Source organism: Pseudophryne corroboree, chromosome 1, assembly GCF_028390025.1.
Source record: "Pseudophryne corroboree isolate aPseCor3 chromosome 1, aPseCor3.hap2, whole genome shotgun sequence".
Taxonomy (NCBI): domain Eukaryota; kingdom Metazoa; phylum Chordata; class Amphibia; order Anura; family Myobatrachidae; genus Pseudophryne; species Pseudophryne corroboree.
Window position 1 is genome coordinate 617,617,064 of NC_086444.1, and position 18,542 is coordinate 617,635,605.

Here is an 18,542-nt window from a genome sequence, read left to right on the forward strand (position 1 = left end):
GGTTTACATCCTTGCCGACAAACGTGCAAGGACTGAGATACCCACTGTCAGTATTCGTATACACAGTAATACTGATTGGTGCATCCTAAGAAACCACCATCTGTTGCACCGTAGAAATTTGCACTAACCCTATGGCAGATGCAGTTTCTCCATCAGAGTATGGCCCCGAGTCTGTTTGGAGTTTTCCTATCCCTATATTGCTCCTCTTTTACATTACATTACTTTCTAGAAATATCTGGCTCAGAAGTAAATAATAGAAAACTATATAGATTATACACAGCTTTCCATGGCAAGCACTTTGTATTAATATGTACTTGGAAGGTATTTCCCTGTTTGGTATATGTAATGGTCTGATCCTAAAACTTGGGCCTTTAGACAATCCTAAATTTGTGAAAATAACATATAGGGCGGCAAAACTGCAGAAGTGGCTAATTGCTCGGTTCTTCAATTTCATAACACATTTTATCTTATATAGGCCTGACGGCATAGTAATATAAGTTAAAGGACTAGTATGATTCGGGCTTCTGGTTTTCACAGGACAGACCTCTTTTTTTTCTCTCTCAGTATATTAAGAGCTGTCACAGACATTGGTGTATCTATAGAGGGTGCAGGGTGTGTGGTGCACACAGCACCCTGGGTCAGGCTGTCCCATATAATTATACTTACCCCGACGGAGTCCAGCGCATGTGCAGTAGATATGTTTCCAAAAATAAGGCACAGGTGTCATTTTCCCAGAGACCTGCACATGCGCAGTAGAAATGACCCCGGAAATAAGGTGCGGCCACCATTTTCCCGGTGCCCCGCACATGCGCAGTAGATATGTCCCTGGAAATAAGGTGTGGGCGCCATTTTCCCTGAGACCTGCCCATGCACGGTAGACTCTGGCACAAAGCCAGAGCCTACAGTGCGGCGGCCGCTGACAGGAGGGGGCCCGCAAGGAGCATGCACACAGGCACCCTCCTCTCTTAATCTGCCCCTGGTGACAGAACACTAGTATAACCCATGCTCAGCTCACCCAGGGCCGGAGCTTCCACTAGGCAGCTTTAGGCAGCTGCCTAGGGGCGCCGGGACCTGAGGGGGCGGCCTGCTACAGCTGCGTAAAAAAGGTAGCATAGTCCTACCTTTCACAGCCACTGCAATCCCCCAGAATGCGTATCTTACAGTAGCCGTGGCTGCTAAGCTCCCGTATTGCAGCCTCCAGCTCCACCTCCAACCGGCACAGGCAGTAACTGTGACAGCTCCTGGAGTCCTGGCTGGGGGAGACATGCAGCACTGCTCTTCATTCCAGGCTCTTTCACAGACTACTCAGTTCCAACTCTGCATCGCAGCCTGCAGGTAAGGTGGCTGCACAGTGCACTCTCTGCATTGATAAGGAAAGAGAGCGAGAGCAGCGGTGTGGTGAGGGGGTGGGGGGAGGAGATAAGGAGCAGGCATGCACACAGTCTGGGGGGATGAGCAGCAGCATGCACACAGATTTTGGGGGGGATAGAACAGCTGACAGTTAACAGAGTAGGAAGGAGGGGGTGAGAGCAGCATGCCTTTCATCTGAAGGGTGGGTAGGGGGAAGGGGCAGAAGGCAGAAGTTTTGCCTAGGGTGCCGAGAAACCTTGCACCGGCCCTGAGCTCACCGGCAATGCTGACTTGCAGCGGTAAGGCTAACTTACCTCTTCACCATGCCCCTGTGGAAGCAAATGTTCATGCATGGCCTGGCATGCCCTCTAACACATACACAGTGGTCCGAAAACCCTGACCTTGGCATCCAGTGCCACCTTCACTACAAATAACATGTTTAAAATATTGCAAAACATACTAATTTGTTTCATTACTTTAAGTAAAGCATAATTTATAATATGCAGCATTTCACTTCTTTCATTTTATGTGATGTATTTCTATGCATGGTGTATTCTACTATAAGAATTAGCAAAGTATACAATTTACTTACCTCCCAGGTTACTCTCCGCTAATCTACAGATCCTATGACACAACTCTATTCCTTGATGCACACGGGTGATTTCCTTCAAGTTCTTTTCGGTCCCAGCAGCATGCCAGAATATTTCAGTAATGACTATGAAATATGCAGGACACCCACACACTGCCATGTCCAGTCAGAGCTAAGAGAAAATGGAAGAGCCCCAACCAGCATATCAGGGAGCAGCTACACGATGTGATGCAGAAGCTACAGCGGAGTACAATTTTGTGACGTGGTTACAAGGTTTCAATAAAATTGAAAAACTCAAGGAAAGAATAAAAGTTTTTATGTACAACAAAATAAGGGGTGTGGTATGGGTGCAGTGGAATCCCGGCGGGGTGTGGTGAGTGCAGCAAGCCCCTTGAGCTCGCCACTCGGCGGGCTCGGTGGTGACTCTATGGGTGTTGTGGACACACACAAGTGGGAATAATCCCTGTTGGTCGGCATGCCGACCGTCGGAATTGTAAGGGGGCGGGATGTAGGGGGAGGTTATGTGACTGTCAGTCTCCTGACCGCCGGTCACATAACTACATCCCCAAAATAAGTATCTTTTAAAGTTTGTATATTTGAAAAAAAACACCTATTAACTACAGTCAATTATTATTTCACCTTGGCGTTTGGTCACCTGTATAAAAGAACAAGCATGCAAGGAATTCATAATTGGCTGCTAAATCTTGATAATTTATATAAGGGATTACATTATATTATTGTTATATAATTTCTACATTTATTGTTATCAAGAGCGGTTCTAGGTGTGGGCAAGCCGGGCGGGTGACTGGGGTGCTGCGGCCTGAGTGCGCGACCGCAGTCACCCCGCAGGCTGTGTGGGCGCTCGCTGCAGCCAGAACCTTCCCCTCAGTACTAGCCGGAGCTCAATCCTGAGCTCCGGCTTCTGGCTCAAGCAGTGTGCGGCTGTGCGGCACTATGGGAGTGACGCCATGCTGTCTCTCCCATAGTTCTGAGGAGCGGGCGGCCAGGTGGGGAGCAGCGGTTCGGAAGCAGGAGCGGGGCTGATGTAGTACTGTGTTGTTGTTTTGTGTGTGTGTGTGTTGTGTAAACGGCGCTACTAGGGGGCATAACTACAGGGGGCATGTCTACTGGGGGCATCTCTACTGAGGGCATAAGTATGGAGGATTACTACTGGGGGCAATACTACAAGGGGACATTACCACTGGGGGCATTACTACTGGGGCCACTACTAATGAGGGCATTGCATGGGGGGAACTTAATAAGGGCACTGTGTATAAGGGTCTACCTGGTGCAATGTGTATAAGGGGTTACCTGTCGCAGTGTGTATAAGGGGTTACCTGTCGCAGTGTGTATAAGGGTCTACCTGGTGCAATGTGCATAAGGTGCTAAATGGCGCAACGTGTATAAGGGGCTTTGCGCTACCGTGTGTGTGTAAAAGGCTCTAACATGGTATAAGGGACACTACTGTGTGGTGTAATGTGACTGACGGACACTACTGTGCAGTGTAATGTGATATGGTACTATTCTGTGGCCACGCTCCTTCCCTATGAAGCCACGCCGCTATTTACATGTGCATTATACTGTATATGTTATTCATATTCATAGGCTCTGATTTACAGGTGGACGCTATGCTAATGTCTGCACAGTTGGGCCATTTTGTTTGTACTGCGCATGCGTATGTGTCACAACTGATTACTGACGGTGGTCACAGTGAGGCTTTGGACACAGAGGCCCTCATTCCGAGTTGTTCGCTCGCAAGCTGCTTTTAGCAGCTTTGCACACGCTAAGCCGCCGCCTACTGGGAGTGAATCTTAGCTTATCAAAATTGCGAACGAAAGATTAGCAAAATTGCGAATAGACACTTCTTAGCAGTTTCTGAGTAGCTCCACACTTACTCGGCATCTGCGATCAGTTCAGTCAGTTTCGTTCCTGGTTTGACGTCACAAACACACCCAGCGTTCGCCTAGACACTCCTCCGTTTCTCCAGCCACTCCCGCGTTTTTCCCAGAAACTGTAGCGTTTTTTCGCACACACCCATAAAACGGCCAGTTTCCGCCCAGAAACACCCACTTCCTGTCAATCACATTACGATCAACAGAACGAAGAAAAAACCTCGTAATGCCGTGAGTAAAATACCTAACTGCATAGCAAATTTACTTGGCGCAGTCGCACTGCGGACATTGCGCATGCGCATTAGCGACTAATCGCTCCGTTGCGACAAAAAAATAACGAGCGAACAACTCGGAATGACCCCCAGAGTGATTGACAGTCAGGCAACATAAGTGTCGCAGCAAACGTTTATATTCTAGGGAAAGACACAAAACATTCGTAGCGCAAGTATAACAAACATCATCCATAGTTTGGTGTGTGCTATATCATATCGCCCCACTGAACTCTACTTCCCTCTGCAATCTGGCTGCACCAATCACTTCATCTCATGTATGAAACATCTATTTTATGGTAAGCTCACAGGCAGGGCACTCTCTCCTATCTGTCTGCTTGTTAATACACAGGCTTGTTTTCTTACTTAATGTACTTAATGTAAAGTGCTGTGGTGTATGCTAGTATTAATTACATACATTAAAGTATGTTCAGCTTTAAAAATAATAATTTACTTACCGATAATTCTATTTCTCATAGTCCGTAGTGGATGCTGGGGACTCCGAAAGGACCATGGGGAATAGCGGCTCCGCAGGAGACTGGGCACAAAAGTAAAAGCTTTAGGATCACCTGGTGTGCACTGGCTCCTCCCCCTATGACCCTCCTCCAAGCCTCAGTTAGGTACTGTGCCCGGACGAGCGTACACAATAAGGAAGGATTTTGAATCCCGGGTAAGACTCATACCAGCCACACTGTACAACCTGTGATCTGAACCCAGTTAACAGTATGATAACAGAGGAGCCTCTGAAAAGATGGCTCACAACAATAATAACCCGATTTTTGTAACAATAACTATGTACAAGTATTGCAGACAATCCGCACTTGGGATGGGCGCCCAGCATCCACTACGGACTATGAGAAATAGAATTATCGGTAAGTAAATTCTTATTTTCTCTAACGTCCTAGTGGATGCTGGGGACTCCGAAAGGACCATGGGGATTATACCAAAGCTCCCAAACGGGCGGGAGAGTGCGGATGACTCTGCAGCACCGAATGAGAGAACTCCAGGTCCTCCTCAGCCAGGGTATCAAATTTGTAGAATTTTGCAAACGTATTTGCCCCTGACCAAGTAGCTGCTCGGCAAAGTTGTAAAGCCGAGACCCCTCGGGCAGCCGCCCAAGATGAGCCCACTTTCCGTGTGGAATGGGCTTTTACAGATTTTGGCTGTGGCAGGCCTGCCACAGAATGTGCCAGCTGAATTGTACTACAAATCCAACGAGCAATCGTCTGCTTAGAAGCAGGAGCACCCAGCTTGTTGGGTGCATACAGGATAAACAGCGAGTCAGATTTTCTGACTTCAGCCGTCCTGGAAACATATATTTTCAGGGCCCCGACTACGTCCAGCAACTTGGAATCCTCCAAGTCCCTAGTAGCCGCAGGCACCACAATAGGCTGGTTTAAGTGAAATGCTGAAACCACCTTCGGGAGAAATTGAGGACGAGTCCTCAAATCTGCCCTGTCCGTATGAAAAATTAGGTAAGGGCTTTTATAGGATAAAGCCGCCAATTCTGATACACGCCTGGCTGAAGCCAGGGCTAACAGCATTACCACTTTCCATGTGAGATATTTTAAGTCCACAGTGGTGAGTGGTTCAAACCAATGTGATTTTAGGAATCCCAAAACTACATTGAGATCCCAAGGTGCCACTGGAGGCACAAAAGGAGGCTGTATATGCAGTACCCCCTTGACAAACGTCTGAACTTCAGGAACTGAAGCTAGTTCTTTTTGGAAGAATATTGACAGGGCCGAAATTTGAACCTTAATGGACCCTAATTTGAGGCCCATAGACAGTCCTGTTTGCAGGAAATGCAGGAATCGACCCAGTTGAAATTCCTCTGTAGGGGCCTTCCTGGCCTCACACCACGCAACATATTTACGCCAAATACGGTGATAATGTTGCACAGTTACATCCTTCCTGGCTTTGATCAGGGTAGGGATGACTTCATCTGGAATGCCTTTTTCCTTCAGAATCCGGCGTTCAACCGCCATGCCGTCAAACGCAGCCGCGGTAAGTCTTGGAACAGACATGGTCCCTGCTGGAGCAGGTCCTTTCTTAGAGGTAGAGGCCACGGGTCTTCCGTGAGCATCTCTTGAATTTCCGGGTACCAAGTCCTTCTTGGCCAATCCGGAGCCACGAGTATAGTCTTTACTCCTCTCCTTCTTATGATTCTCAGTACCTTGGGTATGAGAGGCAGAGGAGGGAACACATACACTGACTGGTACACCCACGGTGTTACCAGAGCGTCCACAGCTATTGCCTGAGGATCCCTTGACCTGGCGCAATATCTGTCCAGTTTTTTGTTGAGGCGGGACGCCATCATGTCCACCTTTGGTTGTTCCCAACGGTTCACAATCATGTGGAAGACTTCTGGGTGAAGTCCCCACTCCCCCGGGTGGAGATCGTGTCTGCTGAGGAAGTCTGCTTCCCAGTTGTCCACTCCCGGAATGAACACTGCTGACAGTGCTATCACATGATTTTCCGCCCAGCGAAGAATCCTTGCAACTTCCGTCATTGCCCTCCTGTTTCTTGTGCCGCCCTGTCTGTTTACGTGGGCGACTGCCGTGATGTTGTCCGACTGGATCAACACCGGCTGACCCTGAAGCAGAGGCCTTGCCTGACTTAGGGCATTGTAAATGGCCCTTAGTTCCAGGATATTTATGTGAAGTGACGTTTCCATGCTTGACCACAAGCCCTGGAAATTTTTTCCCTGTGTGACTGCTCCCCAGCCTCTCAGGCTGGCATCCGTGGTCACCAGGACCCAATCCTGAATGCCGAATCTGCGGCCCTCTAGGAGATGAGCACTCTGTAACCACCACAGGAGAGACACCCTTGTCCTTGGAGACAGGGTTATCCGCTGATGCATTTGAAGATGCGATCCGGACCATTTGTCCAGCAGATCCCACTGAAAAGTTCTTGCGTGGAATCTGCCGAATGGAATCGCTTCGTAAGAAGCCACCATCTTTCCCAGGACCCTTGTGCATTGATGCACTGACACTTGGCCTGGTCTTAGGAGGTTCCTGACTAGGTCGGATAACTCCCTGGCTTTCTCCTCCGGGAGAAACACCTTTTTCTGTACTGTGTCCAGAATCATCCCTAGGAACAGCAGACGTGTCGTCGGAATCAGCTGCGATTTTGGAATATTTAGAATCCATCCGTGCTGTCGTAGTACTACTTGAGATAGTGCTACTCCGACCTCTAACTGTTCTCTGGACCTTGCCCTTATCAGGAGATCGTCCAAGTAAGGGATAATTAAGACGCCTTTTCTTCGAAGAAGAATCATCATTTCGGCCATTACCTTGGTAAAGACCCGGGGTGCCGTGGACAATCCAAACGGCAGCGTCTGAAACTGATAGTGACAGTTCTGTACCACAAACCTGAGGTACCCTTGGTGAGAAGGGCAACTTGGCAGAAGCGGGGGAGGGCTTCTGTTCGTGGGAAGAGGCTGTCTGCTGCAGTCTTTTTCCCCTTCCTCTGCCCCGGGGCAGATATGAGTGGCCTTTTGCCCGCTTGCCCTTGTGGGGACGAAAGGACTGAGCCTGAAAAGACGGTATCTTTTTCTGCTGAGAGGTGACCTGGGGTAAAAAGGTGGATTTCCCAGCCGTTGCCGTGGCCACCAGGTCCGATAGACCGACCCCAAATAACTCCTCCCCTTTATACGGCAATACTTCCATATGCCGTTTGGAATCCGCATCACCTGACCACTGTCGCGTCCATAACCCTCTTCTGGCAGAAATGGACAGCGCACTTACTCTTGATGCCAGAGTGCAAATATCCCTCTGTGCATCACGCATATATAGAAATGCATCCTTTAAATGCTCTATAGTCAATAATATATTGTCCCTGTCCAGGGTATCAATATTTTCAGTCAGGGAATCCGACCAAGCCACCCCAGCACTGCACATCCAGGCTGAGGCGATTGCTGGTCGCAGTATAATACCAGTATGTGTGTACAGTATATACTTTTTAGGATATTTTCCAGCTTCCTATCAGCTGGTTCCTTGAGGGCGGCCGTATCAGGAGACGGTAACGCCACTTGTTTTGATAAGCGTGTGAGCGCCTTATCTACCCCTAGGGGGTGTTTCCCAACATGCCCTAACCTCTGGCGGGAAAGGGTATAATGCCAATAATTTTTTAGAAATTAGCAGTTTTTTATCGGGGGAAACCCACGCTTCATCACACACCTCATTTAATTCATCTGATTCAGGAAAAACTACGGGTAGTTTTTTCACACCCCACATAATACCCTTTTTTGTGGTACTTGTAGTATCAGAAATGTTCAAAACCTCCTTCATTGCCGTGATCATGTAACGTGTGGCCCTACTGGAAAATACGTTTGTTTCCTCACCGTCGACACTGGAGTCAGTGTCCGTGTCAGTGTCTGTATCGACCTGAGGTAACGGGCGTTTTATAGCCCCTGACGGTGTTTGAGACGCCTGTACAGGTATTAACTGATTTGCCGGCTGTCTCATGTCGTCAACAGTCTTTTGTAAAGTGCTGACACTATCACGTAATTCTTTCCATAAGACCATCCAGTCAGATGTCGACTCCCTAGGGGGTGACATCACTAACACAGGCAATTGCTCCGCCTCCACACCATTTTCCTCCTCATACATGTCGACACAACGTACCGACACACAGCACACACACAGGGAATGCTCTGATAGAGGACAGGACCCCACTAGCCCTTTGGGGAGACAGAGGGAGAGTTTGCCAGCACACACCAGAGCGCTATATATATATAGGGATAACCTTATATAAGTGTTTTTCCCTGATATAGCTGCTGTATATATTTATCTGCCAAATTAGTGCCCCCCCCTCTCTTGTTTTACCCTGTTTCTGTAGTGCAGGACTGCAGGGGAGAGTCAGGGAGCCTTCCTCCAACGGAGCTGTGAGGAAAAAATGGCGCCAGTGTGCTGAGGAGATAGGCTCCGCCCCCTTCTCGGCGGCCTTTCTCCCGCTTTTTTATGGAAAAATTGGCAGGGGTTAAATGCATCCATATAGCCCAGGAGCTATATGTGATGTATTTTTTTTTTTTTTTTTGCCAAAAAAGGTATTTTTATTCCGTCTCAGGGCGCCCCCCCCAGCGCCCTGCACCCTCAGTGACCGGAGTGTGAAGTGTGCTGAGAGCAATGGCGCACAGCTGCGGTGCTGTGCGCTACCTTATTGAAGACAGGACGTCTTCTGCCGCCGATTTTCCGGACCTCTTCAGTCTTCTGGCTCTGTAAGGGGGCCGGCGGCGCGGCTCTGGGACCCATCCATGGCTGGGCCTGTGATCGTCCCTCTGGAGCTAATGTCCAGTAGCCTAAGAAGCCCAATCCACTCTGCACGCAGGTGAGTTCGCTTCTTCTTCCCTTAGTCCCTCGGTGCAGTGAGCCTGTTGCCAGCAGGACTCACTGAAAATAAAAAAACCTACTTTAAACTTTTACTCTAAGCAGCTCAGGAGAGCCCCTTAGTATGCACCCTTCTCGTTCGGGCACAAAAATCTAACTGAGGCTTGGAGGAGGGTCATAGGGGGAGGAGCCAGTGCACACCAGGTAGTCCTAAAGCTTTTACTTTTGTGCCCAGTCTCCTGCGGAGCCGCTATTCCCCATGGTCCTTTCGGAGTCCCCAGCATCCACTAGGACGTTAGAGAAATATGGTTTAAATGTATAAGCAATTCCCCCTTGTTTTCTTTCCCACTCGCTCCTGCATTCCTATCACTGTCTAAACATATCCCTGCCTCTTTCTGTCTGTTTGTGTATGTCTCTGTACTTCTGCCTGGGGCTTTGCATCTGTCTCTCTGTATTTCTGTGTCACTGACTCTGTACTGTATCATTCCGGTCTTGCTCTCATGTCACCCGGCTTGGTGTGTCTATATGAAGAATCATTATGTGTCATCCTCCCTTTTCCTACCGTTTGCATTTCACTCTATCTTTAGCCTCTCAATTACACTTAATTTCTACTTCTGGATTACGCTGTCCATGTTTCTCTCTTCCTCTGCCTGCTTTCACCTCTGTACATAGCTGTTCCCCAGCTGTTCTCTCCCACACAGCACACACAGACTCCCCTAGTGTTCAGCACTGTCCCTCTCCTAAGCTAAAAGCTCTGGGAGATCCGCAAACAGATGGAGCTGTGGTACAGGAGGGGAGCACACAGTGTATCTCACATTAGCTGGGGGGGTTGGGGAAGGCATCTGAGGGACAGCAGTGAAAATCTGGCACCCCTCTACAGAACTGAGTTGTGCTCACTGCAAAATATAGAAGTATGCTGTAAATACTGACATACAGTAAAATGGTGTAATGTATATAATATATATAAATAAAAAGTTATTTTCTATTAAAATATAATTTGCTATCAAAATGAGCAACATGCAACCACAATAATACAAAAACATTGCTACCATGCACAGTAAAGAACCACATCTGGTAGCAGCACATACCTATATGAAGCAAAGCAATGCATGTCCATCTGCCACCTTTGCAATATATGTCTGGAACATGTATAGCATACATAGATAAATGCACACGGATTACATGCAGAGTCATGGAAATAAATGGCTTGAATAGAAATATATGTTTTACACATAACTGCAAATACAAAATGCTGATCTTTGTAGCATGCAGAACAAATGCAGGTCTTTCTCATGCAGAGCAATGTACGCCATAGCACAGAGCGGCACATATATGCTCAAAGGGACATACACTCCACACGATCCAGACACTCCAGCCTACCCCATACCTCTCCCCTCCCCCAGACCTGTCACTCCAGCTATAACAGCACCTCTCTGAAAAGGATGGGGTTACCATGGAAACGGCTATTCACTGCACGGAACCTGACATTTGCTGTCGTCGTGGCAACCAGCGCTTAGAGGCACATGCACTTGTACCTTGTTTCTCCAGTGTCTGTGTATGTGCATTTGTGTGTGTGTGTGTCTGTGTTAAATGCACAGAAGCTGACACCGAATGAAAAGCATACATTGGGGGAATCTTTAAGTGAGGTGCATCAGAGAGATTCCTGGGCACTACCTAGACATGCATATATTCATAAACACAGCATCATATCTAATTCACCACACAAAGAAATATCAGATTCCTATATTAAGAAGATAAAATAGGGATGATACACACCTGTGCTTATTTTGTGCCCATGGCACATTCTGTTCTAGATACAGTCACCATAACTTTATTGGTAAAAGACATATAATTGATCCCTGTAGTGAACAGAATTATCAGTGCACACAAGCAGCGCCCATGCACTATAAAGCATTTGGCAAATGTACTGTAATGACAATACTGTTTTCTATAGAGAGCAATGATGTATATTTTACCACCCATTCAAGCTTTGGTAATTGCAGCTTAAATGGAAAATACCATGGGCTTAAGATAAGTGCTTATATGTATCCCCTCTAACACTCTTACAATATCATTTCATCCATGGGGTTGTGCAGGAAAATGGTTTACACCCTGCATTTAATGCTCACGTATCAAAATGAAAGATCAACTTTCAGACAGTGTACCCAAGGCATCAATTTCAGTTTTATGGTTTAGCTTTGCATGAAAGATTGTCAAATGCTACATGAAAGCTTCATTAGTTCTTCATATGCCTAGTGTATGTTTATGAAGCAGTTCAGAAGAGCTGTGCTTTTATTTTATTAGATACAGAAATGAGAGTTACAGTTAAGACTTCCTTAGTAGTGGTGAATGAAGAATGTAAAAAAATAGGCTACATACTTTGGCCTGGGATGCATCATATCATCCTATTAAGGTGAACTTGTAAGGCACCACAATACTAAACATGGCTGGACAGTAATAGGCCCTACACACTGGCCGATTACACTGAAAGATATGAACAATCATTAATGAACGAGATATCATTCATATCTTCCAGTGTGTATGCACCAACGATGAAAGATCCGCGGCCCTGCATTCGTTCATCGTTGGTGCTGGGTTGCTTATACATTCATGCCAATATGGACAATAATCTTTACTAAGCCTTAAATGAAGATAAAGCGGACGGATATATAAAGTCTCGCCCAACCAGCTCCTGTCATTTTTCAAACCCAGCATGTAACATGGCAGTTAGGAGCTGATTGGCTGGTACTTTATCTCCGACCGCTTTATCTCCATCTAAGGATTAGTAAATAGACCCCATAGTCACACATGAAAAGAGAACAAGTACAGACGAGGTGGACAAAGGAAGTGCAGCCATGAGACAAAGGGTTGAGCTCATAAGATCTTGTAGATTGGCGTAACAGAAATTTCACAATTGCTGGACAATAAAATACAGCAAGAAGCATTCACACAACAACAGGAAACTGTTTTAAAAGCAAATGTGTACTAACCCATATATCATAATACTATTCGTTTTCTTCTGTTGTTTGTGTTTACAAAGTGCTACAAAACGAGTTTAGTTCCCATGTGTAATTAGCCTTATAAACAAGGAATGAGTGAAAAAAAGTATTTAGTTGAATTACCATTAATGATACATAATAGACGCATTTAACAGAGATTGCAAATGCTTTTATTATGGTATATGCGCTCTTTCCACCAGTTAGGTGACTGGACAAGGGGCAAACTGCTACATTTCTCGCAATTTTTAACAACCTGGGAATTTCCTATGCTCCATCTTCTGAATTCTCTGGTAATGTCTAATGGTGTGAGATATTTTCTTACGATTTTGACTATATAGTCAAAATCGTAAGAAAAGTTAGTGCAGTTCGCAAGGTGAAAGTCACCTTGCGATCCCGATTCGATGCCGATGCGCGGTCCTGCACGGTCGGCATCGCAGGCCTATATAAACTGTGCAGGCAAGTCAATTTTGACTATCTCTATAGAAGAGATAGTCAAAATTGACACTTAGCCAAAATCGCACATAGGGGGTAATTCCAAGTTGATCGCAGCAGGATTTTTGATAGCAATTGGGCAAAACCATGTGCACTGCAGGGGAGGCAGATATAACATGTGCAAAGAGAGTTAGATTTGGGTGGGTTATATTGTTTCTGTGCAGGGTAAATACTGGCTGCTTTATTTTTACACTGCAAATTAGATTGCAGATTGAACACACCCCACCCAAATCTAACTCTCTCTGCACATGTTATATCTGCCCCCCCCTGCACTGCACATGGTTTTGCCCAACTGCTAACCAAATTCCTGCTGCGATCAACTTGGAATTACCCCCCATAGTCAGTATCGCAAGCACACTCATTATGTGCTTGCAATGCCTACCCAGCCCCTGTCGCATAGTGAGAATCGGGGTTAGCCCAAATCTCACCGTGTATATGGGCCTTAAGTGTTCCCCAACTCCAGTCCTATAACAGTGCATGTTTTACATATCTCCTCAGTATCTCAATTGAAATAACAATTGGCATCAACTGTGGAACTCGTGTGCCAGCCAATAATGAGTAAATCAGTGCATCAGCAAGGTGATCTGTAAAACACACACTGCTGTATACATTTCATTTTACATCCATACATGGCTGTGTGGTGATGCATTCTCACACAATGGGGTAAATTTACTGAGATGGGAGTTTTTTAGACCTGGCGATGTTGCTCATAGCAACCAATCAGAGTCTACTTGACATTTGTCTAGCTGCTTCTAGAAGATAATAGATATAATCTTATTGGTTGCTATGGGCAACATCACCAGTTCAAGAAAACTCCCACCTCAGTAAATTTACCCCAATGTATATCACATAACATGGCCAGATTAACAATGGAGCGGGAGGGCCTACAGTCCCAGGCCTCCGCATAAAAACAGATCCACCATCATAACAGAATGATGGTGACTAGCCACCCAGCTGGCCACATGGTAGGCTATAAATCATAAGTATTAATATTGTTATTCTATTTTCATTAAATTATGTAATTTCTTTATTTCTAAGTACTGTACTTCACATTGGCGCTAATAGTGTATGGCAGTCACATGGCACTGGCCACACAGTAATGTTTCCAAATACACTTGGATTTGGCATTACCTCTGAACTTGTGGAAATTTGTTCTTATCCTTAACTTTTAATGGGACACATTTTATAGCTCTCAGTTGCACTCTGGCAAAGAATTGCACTTCTGAGTGAACTTCACACACACACACACACTCTCTCTCTCTCTCTCTCTCTTTGTAAACAATATTTGCATGTTTGCAGTTTGTTTTTCCTTCAGGGATTAACACAAAAAAATGTTTGGGGCTACTAACTTCTCAACAAGCCCCATAAAGCTGGCCATGGGAGGAGCAGCTGGTCCTGAGATCTATGCCTGCAGCCCTTAGCGTTTGTCCCTGCGACATTACACAATAATCCACAGTTATCTATTTTTTATGTAAACCACAAAATCCTATTCAAGGGGCAATCAATCTCACAGTCCAGTCTAAAGGGCCCTACACACTGGGCGATAATACTCAAAGATATGAACGATCTTGTTCATTAATGAACAAGACACCGTTCATATCTTTGAGTGTGGAGGCACCAACGATGAACGATGCGCGGCCCTGTGCTCGTTCATCGTTGGCGTCCCGTCGCTTGTGCATGCAGGCCATTATGGACGATCTCGTCCATATTTGCCTGCACTGCTATGGAGCCGGGTGACGGGGGGGGGGGGGGGGGTGTGAAGAAACTTCACTCCCCCCCCCCCCCCCCCCCCATATCCGCCGTCGGGCAGCTCGGCGGCGGATCGCGCAATGTGTAGGGCCCATTAGTTCACTTTAGTCAAACAAATATCTTGTAGATCCAAAAAATCCGTTGCTTCTTAACCTACTGTAATGGCCCATATAGATGGGAGAGATGTGTGCTGAGCGAACCACTCAGCACAGCACGATGTGTGCTGAGCGATGCGGGGAAGGACTGGGGGCCGCTCATTTCACCCAGCGGGTGAAATGAGCGACGTGCTAGATTGGCCGGCATGCAGGCCAATCTAGCACCGGCGATAGCGATGTGCGGGGCCGCGCATCGCTATCGCTAAGGGGGGTACACACGAGTGATCTGTTCTTAAAATCTAAGCAATCTAGTCAGATTGCTTAGATTTTAAGCATGGATCTCTCCGTGAGTACCCCCCTTAACACTCAAAAGTTGCAAGTAACATGAACAGAGATTCCATGACATGGGTCTTCAACCTGCAGGCATCCAGCTGCTTTGGAACTAGACATCCCAGCATGCCCTGCCTCAGGTTTAGCATACATTAAAACTGTGGCAGGGCATGCTGGGATGTCTAGTTCCACAGCAGCTGGAGGGCCACAAGATGAAGACCCATGCTCTATGATATGTAGTATTTGTCTTGGTAGATCATCTACTGGATTGACATTTACAGTATACTGCAACTGCATAAGTAACGATAAGCTGCTTGATTAGTGATTTATACTGTATGCAGATTTTCCTGCGACATACAGTAGCTCTTGAGATATATTTATCTATTTATTTATTTATATATGTATCCTTCTGTATATGTATCCTATATAATAAAAGGTTATTTATTTTATTTATTTATTTATTTATTATCAGTTTCTTATGTAGCACAGCAAATTCTGTTGCAGTTTACAACTGGACACAATGATAAGACAAAACTGGGTAATAACAAACAGTCATAGAGGTAGGAAGGCCCTGCTCGCTAACTTACAATCTATTGGGAAATAGGCATGTATATACAAGGATAGGTGCTATCTATTGCATAGTTGTCCACCAGATTGCAAAGGTTCTAGGTGGGTTGCACAGCAATGATGAACCAGGGTCAGGAGGAAGGGAAAGTGAAGAAAGAGAAAATATGTGGAGGACATGTGTGGACTGCACAGTGGGGATATAACTGGATAGGAAAGCTTATGAAGGTTATGTGAGCGGTTCTGGAATTTGATAAGCTTGCCTGAATAACGCTGCTCCTCACCTCTAAAGGGGGGATTCAAGTGTTTTCCGGTCGGTGGCCACTAGATGGCACCCGAAGGAGCAATTCAGGTGTTGCTTTGTTCGGGTGTGCACAGCCACCAGCGCTGACATTACTGTTGTGTTGCTACGTCATTTTGGTGAGCTGGTAACTAGTACATATAGAACTGCATTTGGGGTGTGCAATAGATGTATTTATTGTATGTATATATTTATATACATATAGTCGTTTTGGACTTGAGAAGTCTGTGCAAAGTCTAATAAAAAAAAAAAATTGTCTCCATAGTTCATAAAAAGTCCCTAGAAGTATCTTTGTCCCCAAAAAACAATATTTATATAGATATATAGTATTTTTTGGCTTTAAGAGCCAGCATACTGCACACGCTGAGTGTCAAGCGTCTGGTTTTTCCTTTATTGCTCCTCTCATCTTTTAGGTGACTAAACTATACAATAGTGACAACAAAATCCAAATTCATCCCGGCACAAACAGACAAACAAAAATTCCGATTTTTTTTTTTTACTTTGTCTCCATAGTTCATACACAGTCCCAAGGAGCACACTTACTTTCTATGTACAGGCACAACTCTTACAACGTTATTATAAGTATAGATCATTGTCTTACTTTAAAGTGAAGCTATTTCATTTCTACAATATAACTAAGTTGTCTGCTGCTTGTCCTGAGAAAGCTCCTGTTTGACTTTGCACTGGCTGGTGAGAATTTCTTTCTGGGACTTCAAGTTCAGCTACAGCTGGAAAACTGCATGCTGCTGATTCCTGCACTAGCCATATAAAACTCTCAGAGAAAAAGCCCTGGAGGCTGCTTTTTCATCTAGCAACTCTTAATCTATAAACACTCATTGATTAAACAATTATTAAACACAGCCAAGTTCTAATTCGAATGTATTGGGAAATAAAATCAAACTATCCCATCATTTTATAATTTACAGATATCTGACTAAGGTGGGTAAAATTTACACTGATGAGCTCAAGGCAGTCATATGATAAATTAAAGGGTCATGGTGATTAGGAGTCTTTGAAGGAGAGTTTCTCATACATCCGTGCACTACTTCCCACCATGCACTAGTATTCTGTACGGGGGATGTGCTGCACTTTACCGCCCCTGTAGAGAGAAGAGGGTCAATGTATGCAGCATGACATAACCGACAAGGAGGTCCACGCTATAGGATCACATAAGTACATGGGGCCTGATTATACAGTAGTTGTACCATACTTGCCTACCTGACCCTCTCCATGAGGGAGAAAATGCTCTGTTCCTGGACTTTCCTGGTAATGTATGATTGCCATCACCTGTGCTGAAACAACTTTCTTATCAATTAACTAGCTCACCACAGGTGATGGCAATCATACATTACCAGAAAAGTCCAGGAACAGAACATTTTCTCCCTTATGGAGAGGGTCAGGTAGGCAAGTATGAGTTGTACACCATACCTCCCAACATGACCCTCTCCAGGAAGGACAGAATGCTCTGCTCCTGGACTTCCCTCTTAATGTATGATTGCCAACACCTGTATTGAACTGGTTAATGGATAAGAAAGGTGTTTCAGCACAGGTGATGGCAATCATAAATTAAAGAGGATGCCCAGGAGCAGAGCATTCTGTCCCTCCTGGAGAGGGTCATGTTGGGAGGTATGGTACACAGAACCAATGGTTTGTATACAACTATACTGGTGGGAGGGCTGCACATGAGTAGGGCTCATTCTACACATATTCAGAAGCCTGAGCAGCCTGGCCATTCTGTGCGGCTAAACCTAGTGCTTTTGGGCACAACAAGCACAAAAAGCAATGGGCACTTGACACCAGAATAAACATTTGCATATCGTACCACCTAAAGTGACAGGCCCAACTGGGCACAATAAAACATCTGAAGTGTCCCCAAAGATATCTATCTGTGATATCAATGTATTGTAATTATCTTTACATTAACACAGAACATACTTGCCTACTCTCTCGGAATGGCCGGGAGGCACCCGAAAATCGAGTGACCCTCCCGCGCCCCCCTGGAAGAGCAGGCAAGTCTCCCGATTCTTCAAGTCCCCTCCTGCCCGGCCGCCCACTTAGTGATTAAAGTGAGTGGTTCGGGCAGTCGATGACGTGATTCTTGCTGAATTGCGTCATCATAGCCACGCCCCTTGCAGGATAATACCGGTGATCGTGGCATTACAGAGCAGGGATGTGGCTTAAAGGAGGTGCCATTGTAACCCCGCCCCTGTAAAGCCTCCACCCCACCTCCATACCGCCTCCAGCCCACCCCCTCTTTACGTCATAGTCTGCCCCGCCCTCCTGCTGAGCCAACCTGGCTGCTCTCTCCCGGAGAGAGCAGCCAGAATGTCGGCATGTAAGACACAGAATGATGAATTTTGGAGTGATTTATTTCTATGATGCCTGAGCAGGGCACATCATATACCAAATTAAAGCTCCTGGATTTACAGAATTATATTAGTGTTGTAATTGGTTGTCTTGTTTCGGAGTTATGTGGCAAAACATCCGCCTGACATTTACAATGCATCACCATAATGCTTTGGAAAATGTGAAAGTTAGTGAACTCTCCCTGTGCCCCTGCTGGGTGACCTGGAAAAAGGGGA

General features: G+C 45.8%; 1 protein-coding gene across 5 annotated transcripts in view; it reads right to left on the minus strand.

Annotated features, from left to right (window-relative positions):
- Positions 1-18,542, minus strand: part of CELF5 (CUGBP Elav-like family member 5) — a 250,729-nt gene that overhangs the window by 58,024 nt on the left and 174,163 nt on the right. The window contains exon 1 of one of the 5 annotated variants that reach the window (XM_063914441.1): positions 16,562-16,751. The exons of 2 other annotated variants lie outside the window; for them this stretch is intronic. Coding sequence is in view for 1 of the 3 variants with exons in the window: in XM_063914440.1 (XP_063770510.1) it covers positions 1,943-2,099 (157 nt within the window). In the remaining 2 variants the exon portion in view is untranslated. Of the gene's footprint in view, positions 1-1,942; positions 2,107-16,561; positions 16,752-18,542 lie in introns of those variants that run through there. 2 more of the 5 variants (XM_063914440.1, XM_063914443.1) reach the window with 2 other exon arrangements.